The 17,552-nt window shown below is 41.7% G+C and overlaps 1 protein-coding gene across 1 annotated transcript in view; it reads right to left on the bottom strand.

Moving 5' to 3' along the window:
• Window positions 1-17,552, bottom strand: part of large1 (LARGE xylosyl- and glucuronyltransferase 1) — a 122,299-nt gene that overhangs the window by 65,086 nt on the left and 39,661 nt on the right. Inside the window, exons 3-4 of the mRNA XM_080420667.1 lie at window positions 15,947-16,275; window positions 6,464-6,546 (exon numbers count right to left, since the gene is read on the bottom strand). Coding sequence (XP_080276793.1) covers window positions 6,464-6,546; window positions 15,947-16,275 — 412 coding nt within the window. The remainder of the gene's footprint in view (window positions 1-6,463; window positions 6,547-15,946; window positions 16,276-17,552) is intronic.

Here is a 17,552-nt window from a genome sequence, read left to right on the forward strand (position 1 = left end):
AGATCCTAGGTCCCTGTAAAATGGAATGGACGGGAATGTGACGTTGGCCCAAAAAATGTCACTTCCGTCCGATCCAATGATAGGATTTGGAGAAAGAGGTCCATTTCTCCATACTTTTTTTACAGTGGTGAAAACAAGCCATTTTCGACGGGCGATCACTCTGCAATGACGGACGCGTTAGAAATAGTATTGTTCCAGTCGTTAGACGGGACCCTCGACCATCGCCCAGACACCCTTTGTTTACATCCGTGTCCTCGTGGAGGCTTTTGCAGCTATAAAACGATCAGCGTAAACGGTAAAAAACGCTGGCACTGGATGTACCCCGTTTTAAAAAACCTCTGGCACTTGATGTGTTAAGAGGTGTGTCAACCTTTTAACAACGGGTCGCAATGCCACACGTTCTGAGCTTGTAGTTAAACAAATAAAGATCAGTGTGTATTATATTTACTTGTTTGCTTATTCATTGTAGAATTTAAGTTGAGAGTTATTGTTATATATTGAAGTTTAATATACACATAATTAAATATGTGTATCTACCAACACTTTTCTCCTTCTATTTATTGGTTTGCTTATAAGTTCACTTTGACTCTTTGACTGCCACCGACGAGATTTCTCATCGGATTCTGCTAAGGCGCAGCCTGCCGTCGACGAGAAAGACGAGAGATGTTTGACGATGACTAAAAGTCTAAAACTAAGTACATTTTCTTTATAATTTGTGTTAGTTTTGTAAACACATAATACAGTTTATGAAAGTTTTCATATTTTTAAATGTTTTAAATAACAATAATAACCTTACTCCCCCCTAAAAACAAGAAAAAATATATATATAAAAAAGATCTTGGGACCTCCAGCTTTTATGAAGCGCTCTCTTGAGCGATAGATTTACCCCCTTCTTCCAACTCCATCTCTGGACTTTTTGGTGATGAAATATCGAACTTGCTATAAAACCGAAGCGAGGTATGAGTGATATATGTTGTATACCGTTCCGTTCCTTTTCAGTTACACTGTGTCATTAGTCAAGGCCCAGAGGCAGCGGGTTGTTTAACCTGCACTGTAAATCAAAGCCCTTACCGTGGGCTCATCTCTTGTCTGGTTGATGGAAAGCCCAGCGGGTCCCCTCGCCACGGCATGACAGATATGCTCTGCGTATCTGTCACCTCCCCACCCCCATATCTTCCTGTGTCCTGGGTTCGACCATTTTTTGGGTCTGATGCTGATCCCGATTTTGGAGTGTCCTAGACCACCGATTACCCATAGTTTGACCCATATGTATATTTGTCTAGTGCAAAATCTTGACATTTAAAAAAAAAAAAAAACTAATACAAAAATGTATTTAAGAAAAGAAAAGAAACCTAAACTAAAACTAAGCCTTTTGAAAAATAAAGACTAAACTAAACCAGCAAACCCACTTTATAAACAAATCAAAACTAAACCCAAAAATTTAAAAAAAAATTATGACAAATGCAAAACTCAAACTCAAATCAAAACTAAACCAAAAAAAAAAAAAGTGACAAATGCAAAACTATAATAACCTTGGGGGCGGAAGGGGGCAGGTGTCATTTTGGACGACAGGACATCCTGTGAGACCATCACTGCCTCCTGTTTGGTCATCAGAAAACAGCAGATGGCAGTCAGGCAGACCTGGGCTCCCACAGGGCCTTGGGTTTGCTCCTGTCTCCGTTTTTCTTTCTTTTTTTTGGCAAAAGAAGCCCAACAGTAAACATTTAAACATCCTTCTGATTAAACATCGCCTGGAGGCAGGCTGGCGTTGCTCGAACATGCTGCGTAGGGACCGTTAGCAAGACGAAAAGGTCACCCGTGCCTGAAGCACCAAATGAATCACAGGAGAAAGGGCCTCAACTCAGTTTCTCTAATGCTGCATACAAATGTTATCCAGAACCACTCACAATATGAGAGTGTCTTGAATTTTTGGACTTCTGTTTGCATGAACTCAAGACACAAAGACTCGGAAGACAAAAGACACCAGATATTGACCACTTAAACCATGTACTTGGTTGACCGGAGTCCCGCAGGGCTCTACGCTAGTACCTTTTCAGTTTTTGCTCTACATTAAATATCTTAAATAAAGTTTTCCGCATAATACGGATACTGGGGTTTAAGTGGCTATACAGACCTAAAAAAATGAAGTCTTTAGCCGTGGTCATAATGAGGACATACTTAACAATAGATGCAAAAAAGGGGTGTTTTAGGTCGGACGGGCAGCTGAGACTGTGATTGGTTGAGGCACGACACGCACCAGTTTCAGAGGAAAACTTTGCCAAAAATAATTGAAGAACAGCGATTTCATGACGTCTTTGAAGCATGATTGATTATATTAATTGTTACGACAATGAAGACAAGACATACACTGGTACAATGTCCGTCCTAAAACTACTAATCACAACCAGTGCCTTATACTGTCTGAAACCGCCATGTGACAACACATTCTTACTCTCTATATGGCCCGATTCCAGTCCTAAACCTACAGTGTATCTATAATTTGCTCTGCCATTTATCTGTACTGACAAGAACACATGGTAACAGGTTTTAGTGGCCTAGGCCAGAGGTCTAAAATGCACAAAGCAAACTTCAAAACTACATTCCAGTATAGCTACACACTGCTTACACTGGGTGGATTCAAACATAATAATTGTTATGTCCTTCGTCCTACTCCTCCCGCCCGACTCCTCCCGCCTGACAGGTGCCGCCCCAGCCCGTAGGAGTACCTGCAGTGACAAATATCACCCTCCCCGCCCGGCTTCCATCCTCGAACACGGCAAAGCCGGATGCACCACCGGTGGATTCAAACCCACAACCTGGTCCATTGTGTGACCTGCTAAGTACTGCAGGTGTAGGCATAGCCTACTGTCAGATGTTCTGAAGCAGTCCAAAGAGAACGTTTGGATAACAGTGACTGATGGATTCATGAACTAAATTATATGCAAGGTAAATGCGTGTGACAACACTAAGTATCCCCATTATGCAAGTAACTAGAATACAATTTGATATATATATTGTGGGTTAATAAATAGGCATACACATTAAAGAGGTTATTTCAATCAGCGATCGCTCACGTGTGCACGTGTGCGTGACGTAGCGCTCCAGTAGTTAACAAATCCACAGTACACCACCGGGTAGCACTTTATCCAACGGACTATTTGGCAGGACCACAAGGCTGCTGATGGACAATGTAGGCCAGTGGTTTTCAAAAAGGGGGCCTCAACTCTCTGCTTTCCACAATTGGAATATAATAAATCAATAAACAAAGAAAAAGATATAATTTCAATTCAAATCCAATGCAGAAGATTGCAGTGTCAGTTTACCCACTGTTATCCCTATTTTGTGCAAATGTTTATTGGATTGGACAGGATTTTCCACCTACCACACGATCCCACTATTACACGATGATCGCTCATTTTGTAAACCCAACATGAGGAGAAACCTTTATTTATCTATTATTATTGTTTTGTGTCTTAATCCATCAAGCTATTACTCTGCATAGTTCAATCTGTATTTATGTAAAACTAAATTCCTATTTGATAGTGCAATGAATATGTATGAGCGCAGTAATAATGAGCTACAGCCAGTCGGATCTGTGCTTCACTTAATTCCTCAATATGACAACAATTTGCCAACAAACAACCACAAAAACAGCCCCTGCCATGAAATGAGGACTGTGATTAACCTGGCACTAAAACTAGTTATACTATAGCATACTAAATGCCTGCAGATGGGAATTACAAATGAATGAATACATACATGAATAAATAAATACATACATTTAATTAAATGAATGAATTAATTAATAAATAAACAGTTAAAGGGGGAGGTGCATTGATGCAGTCCTCCCAGTAAAATAAGAAAAAATAAAATAAGAAAATGTTGCTGTTGGGCAGAAACCTCTTACGGTATCTCCATATTTTAACTTTTAATGTGTTTGTAAATGAATACCCTATTTCTTCACACTACATAGTCACAAAAGAATAGCAAAAGATAGCAGATCTACAAAGCTCAAAATATGCCTCATTAGGTGAGCTTATAGATATATAAAAAATATATTTGAATCCTGTAATGTTTTGGACATATGAGGTTTCCACCCGACAGCAAACACAATCTAAAAAAATTCCTGATCTTGAGAGGGTGCTCTTTTGGGGGAGGAAATAAATAGACGAGGTGCTCTGGAGTGTGTCTGTCAGTGGGAGTTCTGGCTGACTTTATAAGTGGAGTCACCGCCAGCACTCGATGATTAATTCACCTGAAAAAAGTCTGGAGCTAATTAAGAAGTGAAGCTGTTAAACTGTGGTAAGAGGTAACGCTGACTGATTGCTAATCAGAGAATCGTCCCGTCTCAGACGCTTTACCACACCCGCTGCTAATAACACGCCGGCTAATTATTAATGTTTACATAAGCGTTAATGGCGCACGCTCGGTTATCCGCCACTTTGTGTTGTGATCTTTAATAGTTTGAACCACTTTAACCATGCTGAACCCCAGCATCCTTATTCTATCATTTAGCCAAAAAATAGAAGATCTACAAGCTGTGTTGTGACGCGTTGTGAGCTTGTAGATTCGCAAATCTTTGCTGAAGAGATTTGGTGTTGGTTGGGGGGAAAAAACGATCGAAGTGCAGTTGTAAGTCAAGCCCGTTTCTCTGAGAATAGAGGGTTTAAGTTAGTATAGGTATATTGCCCATATACCTTTTATTGCTCCTGGTATTGATGATGATTTGTTGCGAACGCGGGAGGAGGCGCGGCGAAGCCGCGCCTCCGACCAAGTGGAGCTTACTATGTAACCCTGCTTGGGTTGTGTCTCTCTCTGTGTCTCTCTCTCTCTGTGTCTCTGTGTGCACTGCCTGTGTGCAGCTCCTCTGAGATAAGTAAATGTCCAATTTAGACGTACCATACATCAAATGAAAGGTCTTTGAAAACTGAACACACCTGTCAAGGTTGCGTTTAAGCCCGCCCCTTCCCCCGGAAGCCACGCCCCGGAGAAGGCTCCTAAAAACTCCCCATTGAAACCCCATGTTAAATGAAAAGTGCCCGAATCGCTCCCAAACTTTTTCTACCCCCCCTAAGTGGGGGTCTACGAACAAATACTTCGGGCTCGGATTTTGGCTCCGCCCCCCGGAAGTGGGTGAAACAGGCACTTCAAACACTTTGTTGAATTGTTCAAAAACATTCCAATTTTTTTTTGGGGGAATTTGTATTTTTCTAAGATGCTCCTTTTAACGCAGATTTTTTTTTTTTTTTTAATTTTTTTTTTATTGGTTACTTTTTTTTAAATATTTTTTTTCATTCTTTTTTTAATTTTTTTGCGTTCGCTTACCGCGTTCGCGCGTCTTACTTGTATTGTATTGTATGTCTTGTATGTCTTGATGATGAATTGAATACAAAGGGCCACAATGGACACAAGCAATGAAGGCTTTATTTTGGTGTGATCCTTTTAGCATTGCTTTTAACTCATTCACTGCCACTGACGTAAAAAACGTAATTTTTCCCGTTTACCAATCCTGCCACTGACGTAAAAAACTAAATTTTACTTTTTTTTTTTCGATGAAAAATCTCTGGCAGTGGGCAAACACGGCAAGCAATAATTGTGGCAGTGAATGAGTTAATTGTACGTGCCGTACTGTTTGCAAACTATCAATATTCAATCAATCAATCAGAAAAAGTGTTTAAAAAATGTAAGCATATCTACACGCATGTAGCTTGTAGACTGGCTATTGATTTGTAATGATTAAGACAATTAGGGGGTTAAGTGTTTAAATGCTTATGAGTTGGCTTGGTCTTTGGCATCTGTAGGTGGATTATGTTTACCAGGCTGATGCATTCATGATAAGCAGCTTGGAAGTCTGTGTGTGTGTGTGTGTGTGTGTGTGTGTGTGTGTGTGTGTGTGTGTGTGTGTGTGTGTGTGTGTGTGTGTGTGTGTGTGTGTGTGTGTGTGTGTGTGTGTGTGTGTGTGTGGGCTGATGGGAGATCAGTCTAAAAGTTTAATGGTAGCCAGCCCCCTTGCACCACCGTACTTTGTAAGACAGACCTCACCAGGGGGTGCCGTTGCCAGGCAACAGTGCAGGCGGCATTGCGTGAGAGGCAGCAACATATTCAGATTGGTGTGAGAGAGAGGAGTGGACCAGCTATGTGCGTATGAGTGAGTGAGTGTACGTGTACGTGTGTGCGTTACTATACTTATAATAGAATTTCAGAAATAGACGTTGTGAGGACTATTTTCCTGGTCCTGGTTGATGGTTGATTTATGGTTAAAAAAAATAATCAGATATTTTCACCAATATATTGATGTCCTCACAAGCTTAGTGATATAAACCTGTGTGTGTGTGTGTGTGTGTGTGTGTGTGTGTGTGTGTGTGTGTGTGTGTGTGTGTGTGTGTGTGTGTGGGGGTGTGTGTGTGTGTGTGTGTGTGTGTGTGTGTGTGTGTGTGCTATGAGTGAATGGAGCACGCTGTACCTGTGGAAAAGGACAGACTTCACCAGGGTCACCACGTCCCGACTGGCATTGTAGCCGGCACACACTATGGCCACGTGAATCGTCTGAGGAGGTCGTGAAAGGAGATGTGGAGAGAGAGAGACAGAGAGACAGAGAGACAGAGAGACAGAGAGAGAGAGATAGACAGACAGACAGAGAGAGGATAAAAATGGGGACTGAGAAACAACAAAATCAAGTGAGGAAAGTGAGAAAACCACTTAATCTGTATAAGTTGTTGAGTCCCTCAGGGCTCTTTACCAGTGTATTTTCTGTTTTTGTTCTACACTAAATATATTCACTGAAAATAGCCGATCTACAAGCTCTACGATCGCAAACGCTTTTTTGTTGTGAATCGGCCGTTTTTACCTTGTTTTCTTTGTCAATGCTACACATTGTAAGCTTGTAGATCTGCTATTTATGGCTAATGTTCCCTCCCAGAATAAGAAATAGCCTCTATAAACAGCAGCCATATTGCAAAGAAATTGGGCCTCTTCCTTACTTCCTTCACAGGTCTTACCAATTATACTAATTAAGGCTCTGTTCCATTTAGTGTAGCACAGTGGTTCTCAAACAAAGGACCTCCATAACTCTGAGAGTTCTGGGGGTCTCTCAAGAGTTACACACCTGTAAGGGGATATTTGGAACCCCCTCAAGGAACCATGAGGGTACCTGGAGCACACTTTGAGACCCACTGGTGTAGCAGAGCGTTTCCAGTGAGCCATGCACAATATCAGCTATTAGTTTGACCAGAATGGAACAGAGCCTTAATTAGTATTCAGTAAGTGGTAAGACCTGTGAAGGAAGTACCGAAGAGGCCCAACTTCTTTCCAGTAGGGCTGCTGTGCATAGAGCCTATTAAGCCTCCAGTCCCGGCGCAAAAATGACTTAGAAAAAGTAACTCTCAGCGAGTGGAGATTAGGAGGACACACCGATCGCTCCGCTCAAAGCACAAAGCGCCGCTTTGTTCCAGCAAAGCGGATGGTGTTTACAGCAGCATCACATATTGGAATATTCATTAACCTGCCTGATCATCAGCATCGAGGGAAGAGTTTACATTAAGCCATAACAATATCAAGCTCATCTCGTACGGCTCTCGTGGTGTCAATGAGTGCTCAATATTAGCGGTAGTTGCAGGTGCACAATTGGCCCCTAAAGTAGCATGAGCCTGCTGGAGAATTCATGACGTCCCTGTCGGGCAGAAACCTCATACAGTATCTCCATATTTAATTTCTTATGATAAGAAAATAGTCTATTCATTTGCATTAAGGTGCGTCCAGTGCAACCCGATTGGCTCGGAAAACACTGGTAGGAGGTGTTGATCAAATAAATCAATATTGTGCTATTTCTCTTCTCTTAATGTTTAAAAAAATGTTGAAAACAGTGTACCGTTTAGTGGTAATTTGTGCTTGTTTACGTGGTTGCCATGTTGGATACGGCAAAAATCAAGCAACGCAGATTGATATGAGCCAGTCTTTGATCAGACAGCAGTCTGTTATTGAGTTCAGTGGTCATTATTGAAAATCTGAATCTGAATTCAACCAAGCAGTGTAATAGAAATATTTAACCAATGAGAAGTATTAACAATAGCTTGTCTAGACTAGATAATAACTACATTCGATCCATTGGAACACAGGTAAATAAAAATGACCATTTCCTGAAAAGTAAAATTGTAAGGTTTCTACCCGACAGCGACTATGAGCTGGTATGAATCGTTTGAGCCAGACAGTATTGTTTGGCTGTGAGACGGGTGGATGGAGCCTCCGGGCTGCTAGCATCTTGAGGTTATAGCTTCAATTTTAGCACAAAACGTCATCTCCTATTCTCCTTATCTCAGCTTGACATGCCAGAAGGAGTTCATGTCCATCTCTCTCTCTCTCTCCCTCTGCTTGTGCTCCGACTGTGGGGATCAGAGGCTTAGCCTCCAATCAGGGGTCATTCTTGAGCGTAGCTGGATGCAAGGATGCTGTTGTGGACAGAACTGCATTCTATGGATTTCTCAGCACGGACCTTAAAGCCCCCCCTTCAATTGCCCCCTGTTTTTTCTTCAAGAGCTTTTTTTGGACAACATGGACAAGGAAGGACTGGCAGTGATGCCTGATTCATCAAGTTTGCAATCGAAACCAAAATCGATCGCTTGTTAACAATTCATGATGATAATTCATGATATATTTATATATCCATTGGTGCCATCACAATGGTTCCATTGTACACATATACAATGGCATGAAAGAAAGAAGCTGAAGCCTAAATTGATGGCCAACAAACAATTGCAGTTATTATTTTCCGCAGTTATAATCTACCTCTGATTGTCCCCTCCCTGCCTCAGCTTGTACAAAGCCTAATGTAGAGTACATCTAGATTGCCTGTATCTACCCCTTGCCTGTATCTACTGCATACTACGGTTGCACACAGCATTATTCAACCACCACTGCAAATCTGGTTTATTGGCAAAATTCACAAACTCTCAACTGTATTAAATAAACTAATCAAACGATGACAATTTAAATAGCTCAACATAACTAATAGTATGAGTGGTTTCTCTACATTCAACATAAAATGCCACTTTTAATGACTACTGCATGTTCAGAATTATTCAAACTGTTCATGACAAGTGTCTTTAGTACCCTTTCGCTGTTATGACCTGCTGCCAACGTGATGCATAGCCATACACAGAAAGATGCTAGACTGGCTTACAGCCAGTCTAGCATCTTTCAGCACTTCCTCTGAAACCAAGCCTTAGTGGACTTTGAGGAATGCTTGGGACTATTGTCCTGTAGGAAGGTCCAATGGCACCCAGGCTTCAGCTTCCTCACAGATGTTGTGATGTTTTCTCCCAGGATTTCCTGGTACTTGGTTGAATTCATCTTGCCCACAACACGGTACAGCTTCCCAGTGCCAGAGGAAGCAAAGCAACCCCAGAGCATCACTGTGTTCTTTCTTAAAATGTTCAGATCAGCATACATGCATCTAGCTATACAGTATATAAACCTTTTAACCAATTAAGACCGGGAACGCATCTGTGTGTCATTTTTAGATTTATTTGGCTATTCAAAAATAGCAGATATACAAGCTCATAGCGTGGCACCGAGTGCCGAGCTTGTAGATCTTCTATTTTTGAAAAATCGTGACAATTCGTGGCAAAATCTTGGATTATATATTTCGTAAAATATATGATATATTGTAAAATATTTAGTTCCAGGAACCGCCAGAAGCAAAGATTTGAGTTACAAATGTCCGCCAAAAAAAAGAAAAACATTCAAATATTTGCACAACTTTTCATGATTTTTCAGAAATAGCAGATCTACAAGCTCATAGTGCGGCACTCGGTGCCGCGCTATGAGCTTGTATATCTGCTATTTTTGAATAGCCAAAGAAATCTAAAAATGACGCACAGATGCGTTCCCGGTCTTAAAGAGTTAAAGAGAAAAAGAAAAGAAAAAGAATGGGGACCCATTCAAATTCCCTGGGACACCTTTTGAACCACCACCCGCGGGGCCCGGGACTCACTACACTGAACATAGACTGCTCTGGGTTGTGTGATTGACAGGAAGAATTAGTGAGGGGAGTATGTAAATGGTGGTGATTAGAACGCTTCCCAGGGCACATCAGAAGCAGGACCCAAGAACGGGAACAGTGGTTCTCAAAGTGGCGTCCGGAGGGACCCCCCGGCAAAATGTAGTTAACATAGCATCAAAATCAGTTTAACCACTTTTAACCATAAGAGAGAAAATAGCCGATCTACAAACTCTTAATGCAACGCGTTGTGAGCTTGTAGATCTTGAAAGATTTTGCCATAGAACGCAAATCTTGTATGGGGGGTCTGCAGCCAAATACATCCAGTATTAATTTGGGGGTCCGGGACATGAAAAAGGTTTTGAGAAACACTGCTATAATAGAGCACAAGCTTTCGTACGGTGTGGTGATTGGCAGGGGGCATAGAGAGGGGAGTATGTAAATGGTGGTGATTAGAAAGCTTCCCAGGGCACATCAAAAAGCAGGAGGCTCGTCCCATAGAGCACATGCTTTGCGTAAGGGCTTTAGTGATTGACAGCGTGTGGGCGAGGGAATCTGCCCTGAACGACCCCTCTTCTTTTAAGCGCATGATTAATCGTTATGGAAATGCAAAATAGTGGTCTTGCCCCAAAATCTGTTCTACAGAGGATTAAACCGGGATATCACAATTAGATGTTGGCATTTCTTGGTACATGTACAATGGCCTGTCCTACATAATACAATATTATTAACCACTTAATCCCTATATACTTCACTGAACGGGGTCCCCCAGGACTCAGGAGTCTATTCTTTTTTCCCCCACTCTACACTAAATAGCCGATCTACAAGCTCACAGTGTGTTGTGACCAGTGTTGTGCAGTAACAAATTAAAAATAATGTATTACTGTAATATTATTACTTTTCCCAGTAACGAGTAAAGTAAGGTATTATTCTGCCAGAACAGTAATATAATACCATATTACTCGGTCAAAAAAGGCCTCGCTACTCGTTACTGATGACGAGCGTCTTTTTTTTTTGTTCATTCATTCATTTAATATGTACTCTCTCTCCGTCTCTCGTAGAGGCAAGTTCTCGCATCATGCAAAAATAGAGCAGATCTACAAGCTATCAACCTACGTCAACAGAGATGCTTTTTAGCTTGCAGATCAGTTCTTTTTTAGCACGCAGCCTGCGCACAGTTATGACGTAGTGCATGACCCGTATGCGACTGCTGCGTCGTGTATTTCTCCGACGTTTTATCTCAAACTTCTATTTTGAGGCACGGAATTTACTTAAAAGATATCGTTCCGATAGAATGTAGTTGTTTAACTTCATATATGTGGTCAATTAATCATGACAGAGCCCATTTAAAAATAAAAATTCAGAGAACCGGCAGGGGCGGACAGTGACACGCATTGTATCCGAATAAAGTAACCTATTTCCGGCATGGCCCTTTCAGAAGTCCCCCTGCGTCACTTGTCTGGTGGTCGGGGAAACGAACTGCTGATGAGGAGAGGAAACGGTGTTCCTCTCCTCTCCTCTATATCATTGGTTCTCAAAGTGGGGTCCGGGGACCCCCAGGGGTCCTTGAGGGAGTTCCAGGGGGTCCCCAGCTAAATGATAGATTAGGCACCAAATGGACCCTTATGGGTCTCTAACTCTGAGAGTGTACAAATGGAACCAAATGGACCCTAACAACGGGTCCATTTGGTTCCATTTGTACACTCTCAGAGTTAAATTGACATAGATTTTACAATTTAAATTGCGGTCCAAGTGATAGAAATGCCATTAAATGGGGGTCTGTAGCCCTAATGCATGTCAAACTGGGGGTCCTTGAAATTAAAATGGTTGAGAATCACTGCTAGAGTCGTAACAAATCTTCTCTTATGGGGGTCCCTGGCATATCTTTTGAAATGGGGGTCCGGGGGCTAATAAGTGTCAATTTGGGGGTCCTTGACATGAAAAAGTTTGAGAACCACTGCTCTATATCTCCTCTCCTCTCTCCTCCCCCCTTGCACTTTGGCTAATTAATATTGACTGGTGTAAGATATGTTGAAAAGGTTAAGAAATGTTCAGGCAGTCAGCCAGTGTGTGCAGTTCAGATTGATGTTGTTCCTGTAAGGATAATTATTGTTCCAATTCCAAATATGGAATTTGCAGCAGCAAAATACTTAAAAGGATAAAGACTGTTGACTGTTTTCTATTGTTCCATTAAATTGGATTCAGTTCTAAAAGGCTAAAAACTGTACACGTCTTTTCTTTTGCGAGGGGGCGCGGGGAAAGTAATATAAAGTAATATGTAATATATTACCCTTGATTCCAAGTAATAAGTAATATAATATTATTACTTTTCAAAGGAGTAATAAGTAATAATTAACATATTACTCTCCTAAGTAATATAAACCAACACTGGTTGTGACACATCGTGAGCTTGTACTGTGCATCTGCAATTTTTGCCAAATGTTCGCCTATAGGCTCTGTGCTGTAGTCCTGGGCTTCCAGAAGGTGGCATACCCGTTTTCCTGTTCATTTTCCCATAGCTTTGTTCGATTGGCTCCGCAACAAATATGAACCGTAAAACACTATAAGTGGTATGATGTGTTTCCAGTTCAAATCCGCTACCAAGCCAGCAGAGGTGGGTCAAAATCACTGTTTTGGAAGTACAAGTTAAGTCTAAAGTATTTGCTCTGGAGTCCCAAGTCAAGTCCCAAGTCAAGACAGGTAAGACAAGTAAAGTCCAAGTCCTAAACTTTGTTTGTTTCGAGTCCAAAACAAACCCTAAACTTGTTGAGAAGGCTCAAGTCAAGTCACGAGTCATTGGCGTTCGAGTTCAAGTCGAGTCTCGAGTTCAAGTAGAGTCTCGAGCTCAAGTCGAGTCTCGAGCTCAAGTCGAGTCTCGAGTTCAAGTTGAGTCTCGAGTTCAAGTCGAGTCTCGAGCTCAAGTCGAGTCTCGAGTCCACACCTCTGCAAGCCAGTCAAAAGAAGCTATTTGAAAATGTACTGGAACAGGACACAGGCATGCCACCTTGTGAAACCCGGGACTACAGTTATGCCCAGACATGCCTAGAACAGAGACGCTAGGGTTCATGTGGTTAAATTGTGTGATTTTCATCCTTGTGTTACTCATTTACAACCTCTATATCGTTCTGTCGGGCAGAAACCTTGTACCTCCAGATTCAACTTTTTATATTATTTTCGTAAACTAATGCCCTACTTCATGATACAAGAGTGTTGCACAAAAGTAGTGAAAATAGCATATCTACAAGTTCAGAACGTGTCGCAGAGCTTGTAGATCGGCTATTTTCACTATTTTAAAATATTGCTTTTAAATCACAACAGCAAAGGAACGGTTTTGGACATACAAGGTTTCCCCCCGACAGCGAAGATATGCATTCCCTCACAACTTTGTAATTGTCAATTACAGTACCTTGGCCTTCAACATACAATATTCTCTCTCTAACAATTACATTCTCTGTAAGCTCACTGATGAATACAACTCAAGCACATCATACATGCAAAGTAGGATTTGTTACGGTGTAATTAAAAAAATTATAATACCAAATGAGCCAACTAGAAATGCTATCTCATACAAAACAAAAGCAATTGAATCAAATGTTTCACTTTCTGCTGTTTGCAACGTACATTATAGGGCCTTTTCACCAATAAGTGGGACAACAGAAAAGGTAAGGGGAGTTCTTTTTGTATCAGTTCACCTGAAAGAAGACTCATTTTTCCTCTTTTTCTCTTTCTTCGGACTGCGCCCTGGGCCAGTGTAATAACTAAACTACCGGTAAATATTCTTGAGATCGTTTTGAGGGCTGAAACGGTCAATGTGTGAAAACACCCTATGGCAAGTAAATAGGTAAATAATCAACAAGTAAAAACTCAACAAAAAAAAAAGGAATGTAATTGTGCATATCGATGGGGTTTCTGATGGATCTTCTGGGTTTATGAGCATTCGACAATTTAATTTGCTGTATTAGCAAATAATGCAATTGGATGTAATGTGAAGTCTGCCATATTACTGCCCAGTAAATTCATGCAGTACTGTGAGTAACTCATATTATAGTGTGAAAGACCAGCTGCGTATGGCAATTTAAACAACAATGCTTTGCTTCAAACCCCGTCAGCAGTGTTTTAAATTACATCTTAAGACTTTTTTTCTTCTTCGCTAGAGCATTGTATTGATGTTTTTGCTCGTTGTGTTTTGGTTCTTATTATGTAGCACTTTGTTAACTTTAGGGGTTTTGAAAAGTGCTATACTACCGTAAATAAAGTAAGTTGTGCCCATTTCACACAGGGACTCCTAATATTAACTTCACCATGAAGTCACTATAATCAATATTTGGAGTAACGCAATGTACCCGTACTTCTATTGAGATTCTTGAGAAGACATTAACTGGTGTGGAGCACACAGTAGAATGCAGTAAAAAGTGTTAATGTCACTCGGAGAGTATACAAACAGGGGTTGATTTGCTTGGAGGGGGGGGGATCCATGCCTCTGCTTTTGATATCCCCCTCTGAGCATTCATTTAATGGCCAGTGGGTACAGTGTCAAGGACCCCCAAAATGAGATGTATTTGGCCACAGACCCCCATCTGAAAATGTTTTGTGCTAGGGACCCCCAGAAGAGAAGATTTGTGTTAAGAAAAAAATCTAAATTATTCAAAAGTTTCCAAAAAACATTTTAATATATTTTTTTTATTCTTCAAAAATAGTGGATGTACAAGCTCGCAGCGTCCATTAACTGCTTTTGTTGGGGACCCCCTTGCCTGGAACCCGCCCACCCTACCCCCAAGGACCCCACTTGCAGTATGTGTTATCCCTGCTTCCGGTCAGACTTAAGTATTAAATACATGCATTTCCTTTTGGGATGTACTGTAGTCTGATTATGTTTGATATTTATGTTTCAGATGAAATCACAATTTAACAATTTTATAAAAACGGTATGTTAACCACATTAACCACAAGAACCGTAGCTTGTAGATTGTCTATTTTCAGCGAAGAGATTTGGAGTAGAGGGAAATACTAGTGGACCTTGTACATAAATTATAGGGTTTAAGTGGTTAAACATGGCTTCGCAATTTTGGGCAGATTTGTCAAAATGTATACATAATACTTAAATTAATAATAAAAATGGCTAAAATAGCAGATCTAGCATCGTGGTGGTAAGTCCATGGCAAGCATACAGGTGTAGGGCTTAAGTATTTAAGAAAGTTTTACAAATCGAACACTGTGTACATTACAAATGTAACCAAGTGTAACCAATTATAGGTCCATTTGGTGACATTTATACACTCTCAATGGTTAAATTAACACAGAGGATTTGACTGGGGAACCATACCCTAAGAGAAAACCAATAATCACAATTGGGTGAGGATTAGGCTAAGAGGCGCCCAAAGCCAACCTATAATCTATCCAATCCTTTTAGTTTAGAGCCCATGCTGCACTACTATTTAAAAAACACCCTTCATTGGTTCATTATGACTGAAGCGTTTTGCAGTTGCAGACAAAATAGATTATCGACATTCTCATTCTCGGCTATTCCCCTGCCAGAAGCCGGATCTTAAAAGTGTTACGAAAAAAAGAAAAAAGAGAGAGAACACAGCGGTACACAGTATACAGTGTTCTAGTACAGTGGTTCCGAAACATTTTTTTTGCTCAGGGCACCCCTGTAAATAACTTTTTCAGCCACGGCAACCCTGAACTACATCGTTACTTTATAGCACCTTAAATTCATGTCATATTGTGGTGCGTAAATATGTAAATCTTCCCCCCTAAGATACAGTATGTCACAAGGAAAACTTGAGAGGATACCCCTTTCCATTAGGACAGATCATTTTTTATACTCGACTCGCCAAAAATAGCAGTTCTACAAGCTCACAATGTTACCTACTGTATAAACCTGACGATAAAGATGATTTTGAAAACTATGAAATCAATATCAAATCCATACATCAGGTTATCGCTCACCTCACACTTCTCCACGGCTGGATGCTGCACGCAGTCGGAGCCGTTGGCGGCCGCCGCGCCCGCTTTCTGGCCCTCGTTGTCCCCGGTGCCCTCCTCCGAGTGGGTCCGGCTGCGGTTGCCATGGTGACCACCGGCGGAGGAGCCGTGCGGGGGCCGCGCCGCCGGCGGGCCCCCCCTCGGGGGCTTGCTGAGCTCCTTGCGCAGGGCCCGGTTCTCCTCCTCCACCTCCCGCACCCGCAGCTCCAGGGCCTGACGCTCCTCGCCACCTCCACCGCCCACCAGCGTGGACGACTGCTGGGGTTCCAATGGCGACAGCGGCAGGAGCTTCACTGTAAGAGGGAAAGACAGATAGAGAGAGGAGCGAAACAGAGAGAGAGATGGAGCTCAATATTCATTTTTCTGAAAATCTATTCATTTCTCTATGAATCATTTACTACATGAACCCCTGCATTCCTATTCAGGGGGCGAACGTTCAGTGATCTGCAAGCTCACAATGCGTCACAAAGTTTAGGCACGTTTAGATCTGCTATTTTCGCCAAAGAGATTTGGTGTAGACAGAAAAAAAAGGAGTGTACTTAGTATAGACCTCTGGGGCACCCCGGTTAGCCAAGTACTGTATACATACTGCAGGGTTTAAGTGTTTGAAAAAGAACGATTACAAAAATAAAAGATACTTCAGAGCCAAAAAAAAGGCCAAAAAAGAGAGAGACGTGCACTGACTGGTAATCATTTATTGCTTGTATTACAAATGCCCGAGCAAAAACATTTGACTAATTTCCCCTGATGAAAACAACAATACAAGGCCCATGGTCTAAATCAAATTAGCAGTCAGGTCCAAAGTGTTGATGTGTCTCAAAGCCACGGAGTAAACAGAGCCCGTTCAATCAATACAGCTGATACAGAGATCAAGGGCTGCAGACGCACGCACGGTGCATATAACTCAGGTTGGTGGAGAACCAGCCCGATCCCTATACTCTGCCTCTGCTTCAGATATAAACAAGCAGCCCTCGGATCCGTTACCGCCCAAAGAAAAGTCTTTGAAGAGAGAGGACGGAGCTCTGACTGCTGAAAACTAGAGCCGGAACGATACATCTGTTCGGCCGATATATCGGCTGTTATTTCACTTTTTTGATTGCATCGGTATCAGCACTTATGCAGCCGATGTGTCTTGATTTTTAACCACTTTCAAACTGGCGTCTCTATTTGATTTTTTTCTCCGCTTTATTAGAACATTTTGCACTTTTTGACAGTAGATCGGCGGTCTACATCTCTCCCAAATTCGGCATCGGACCCAAATATCTGCCATTGTTAGGGCTCTAAAAATAAGCAGCCCTCAGATCAATTACTGTAGAAAAGAAATGTCTTAAAAGAAAGAGGAGTTCTGACTGCTGAAACATCTCAGAGGGCCCTGCCAGGTCCCTACGGAGACTACAAGACCAGAGAGAGCCCCCGCCCATCATCTCCCTAAGGACACTACAAGGCCCTGTGAAGGAATATAGCTACAAAAGAAACCCAGCATGAGGGAGACATTGTGTGGGAACTAAGGAAGGCATGATAGGAAAACTATGAACATTGTAGCTGGGGATACCGAGGGACGTTATAACCG

Source organism: Gymnoscopelus braueri (genome assembly GCF_963280865.1).
Source record: "Gymnoscopelus braueri genome assembly, chromosome: 23".
Lineage (NCBI taxonomy): Eukaryota > Metazoa > Chordata > Actinopteri > Myctophiformes > Myctophidae > Gymnoscopelus > Gymnoscopelus braueri.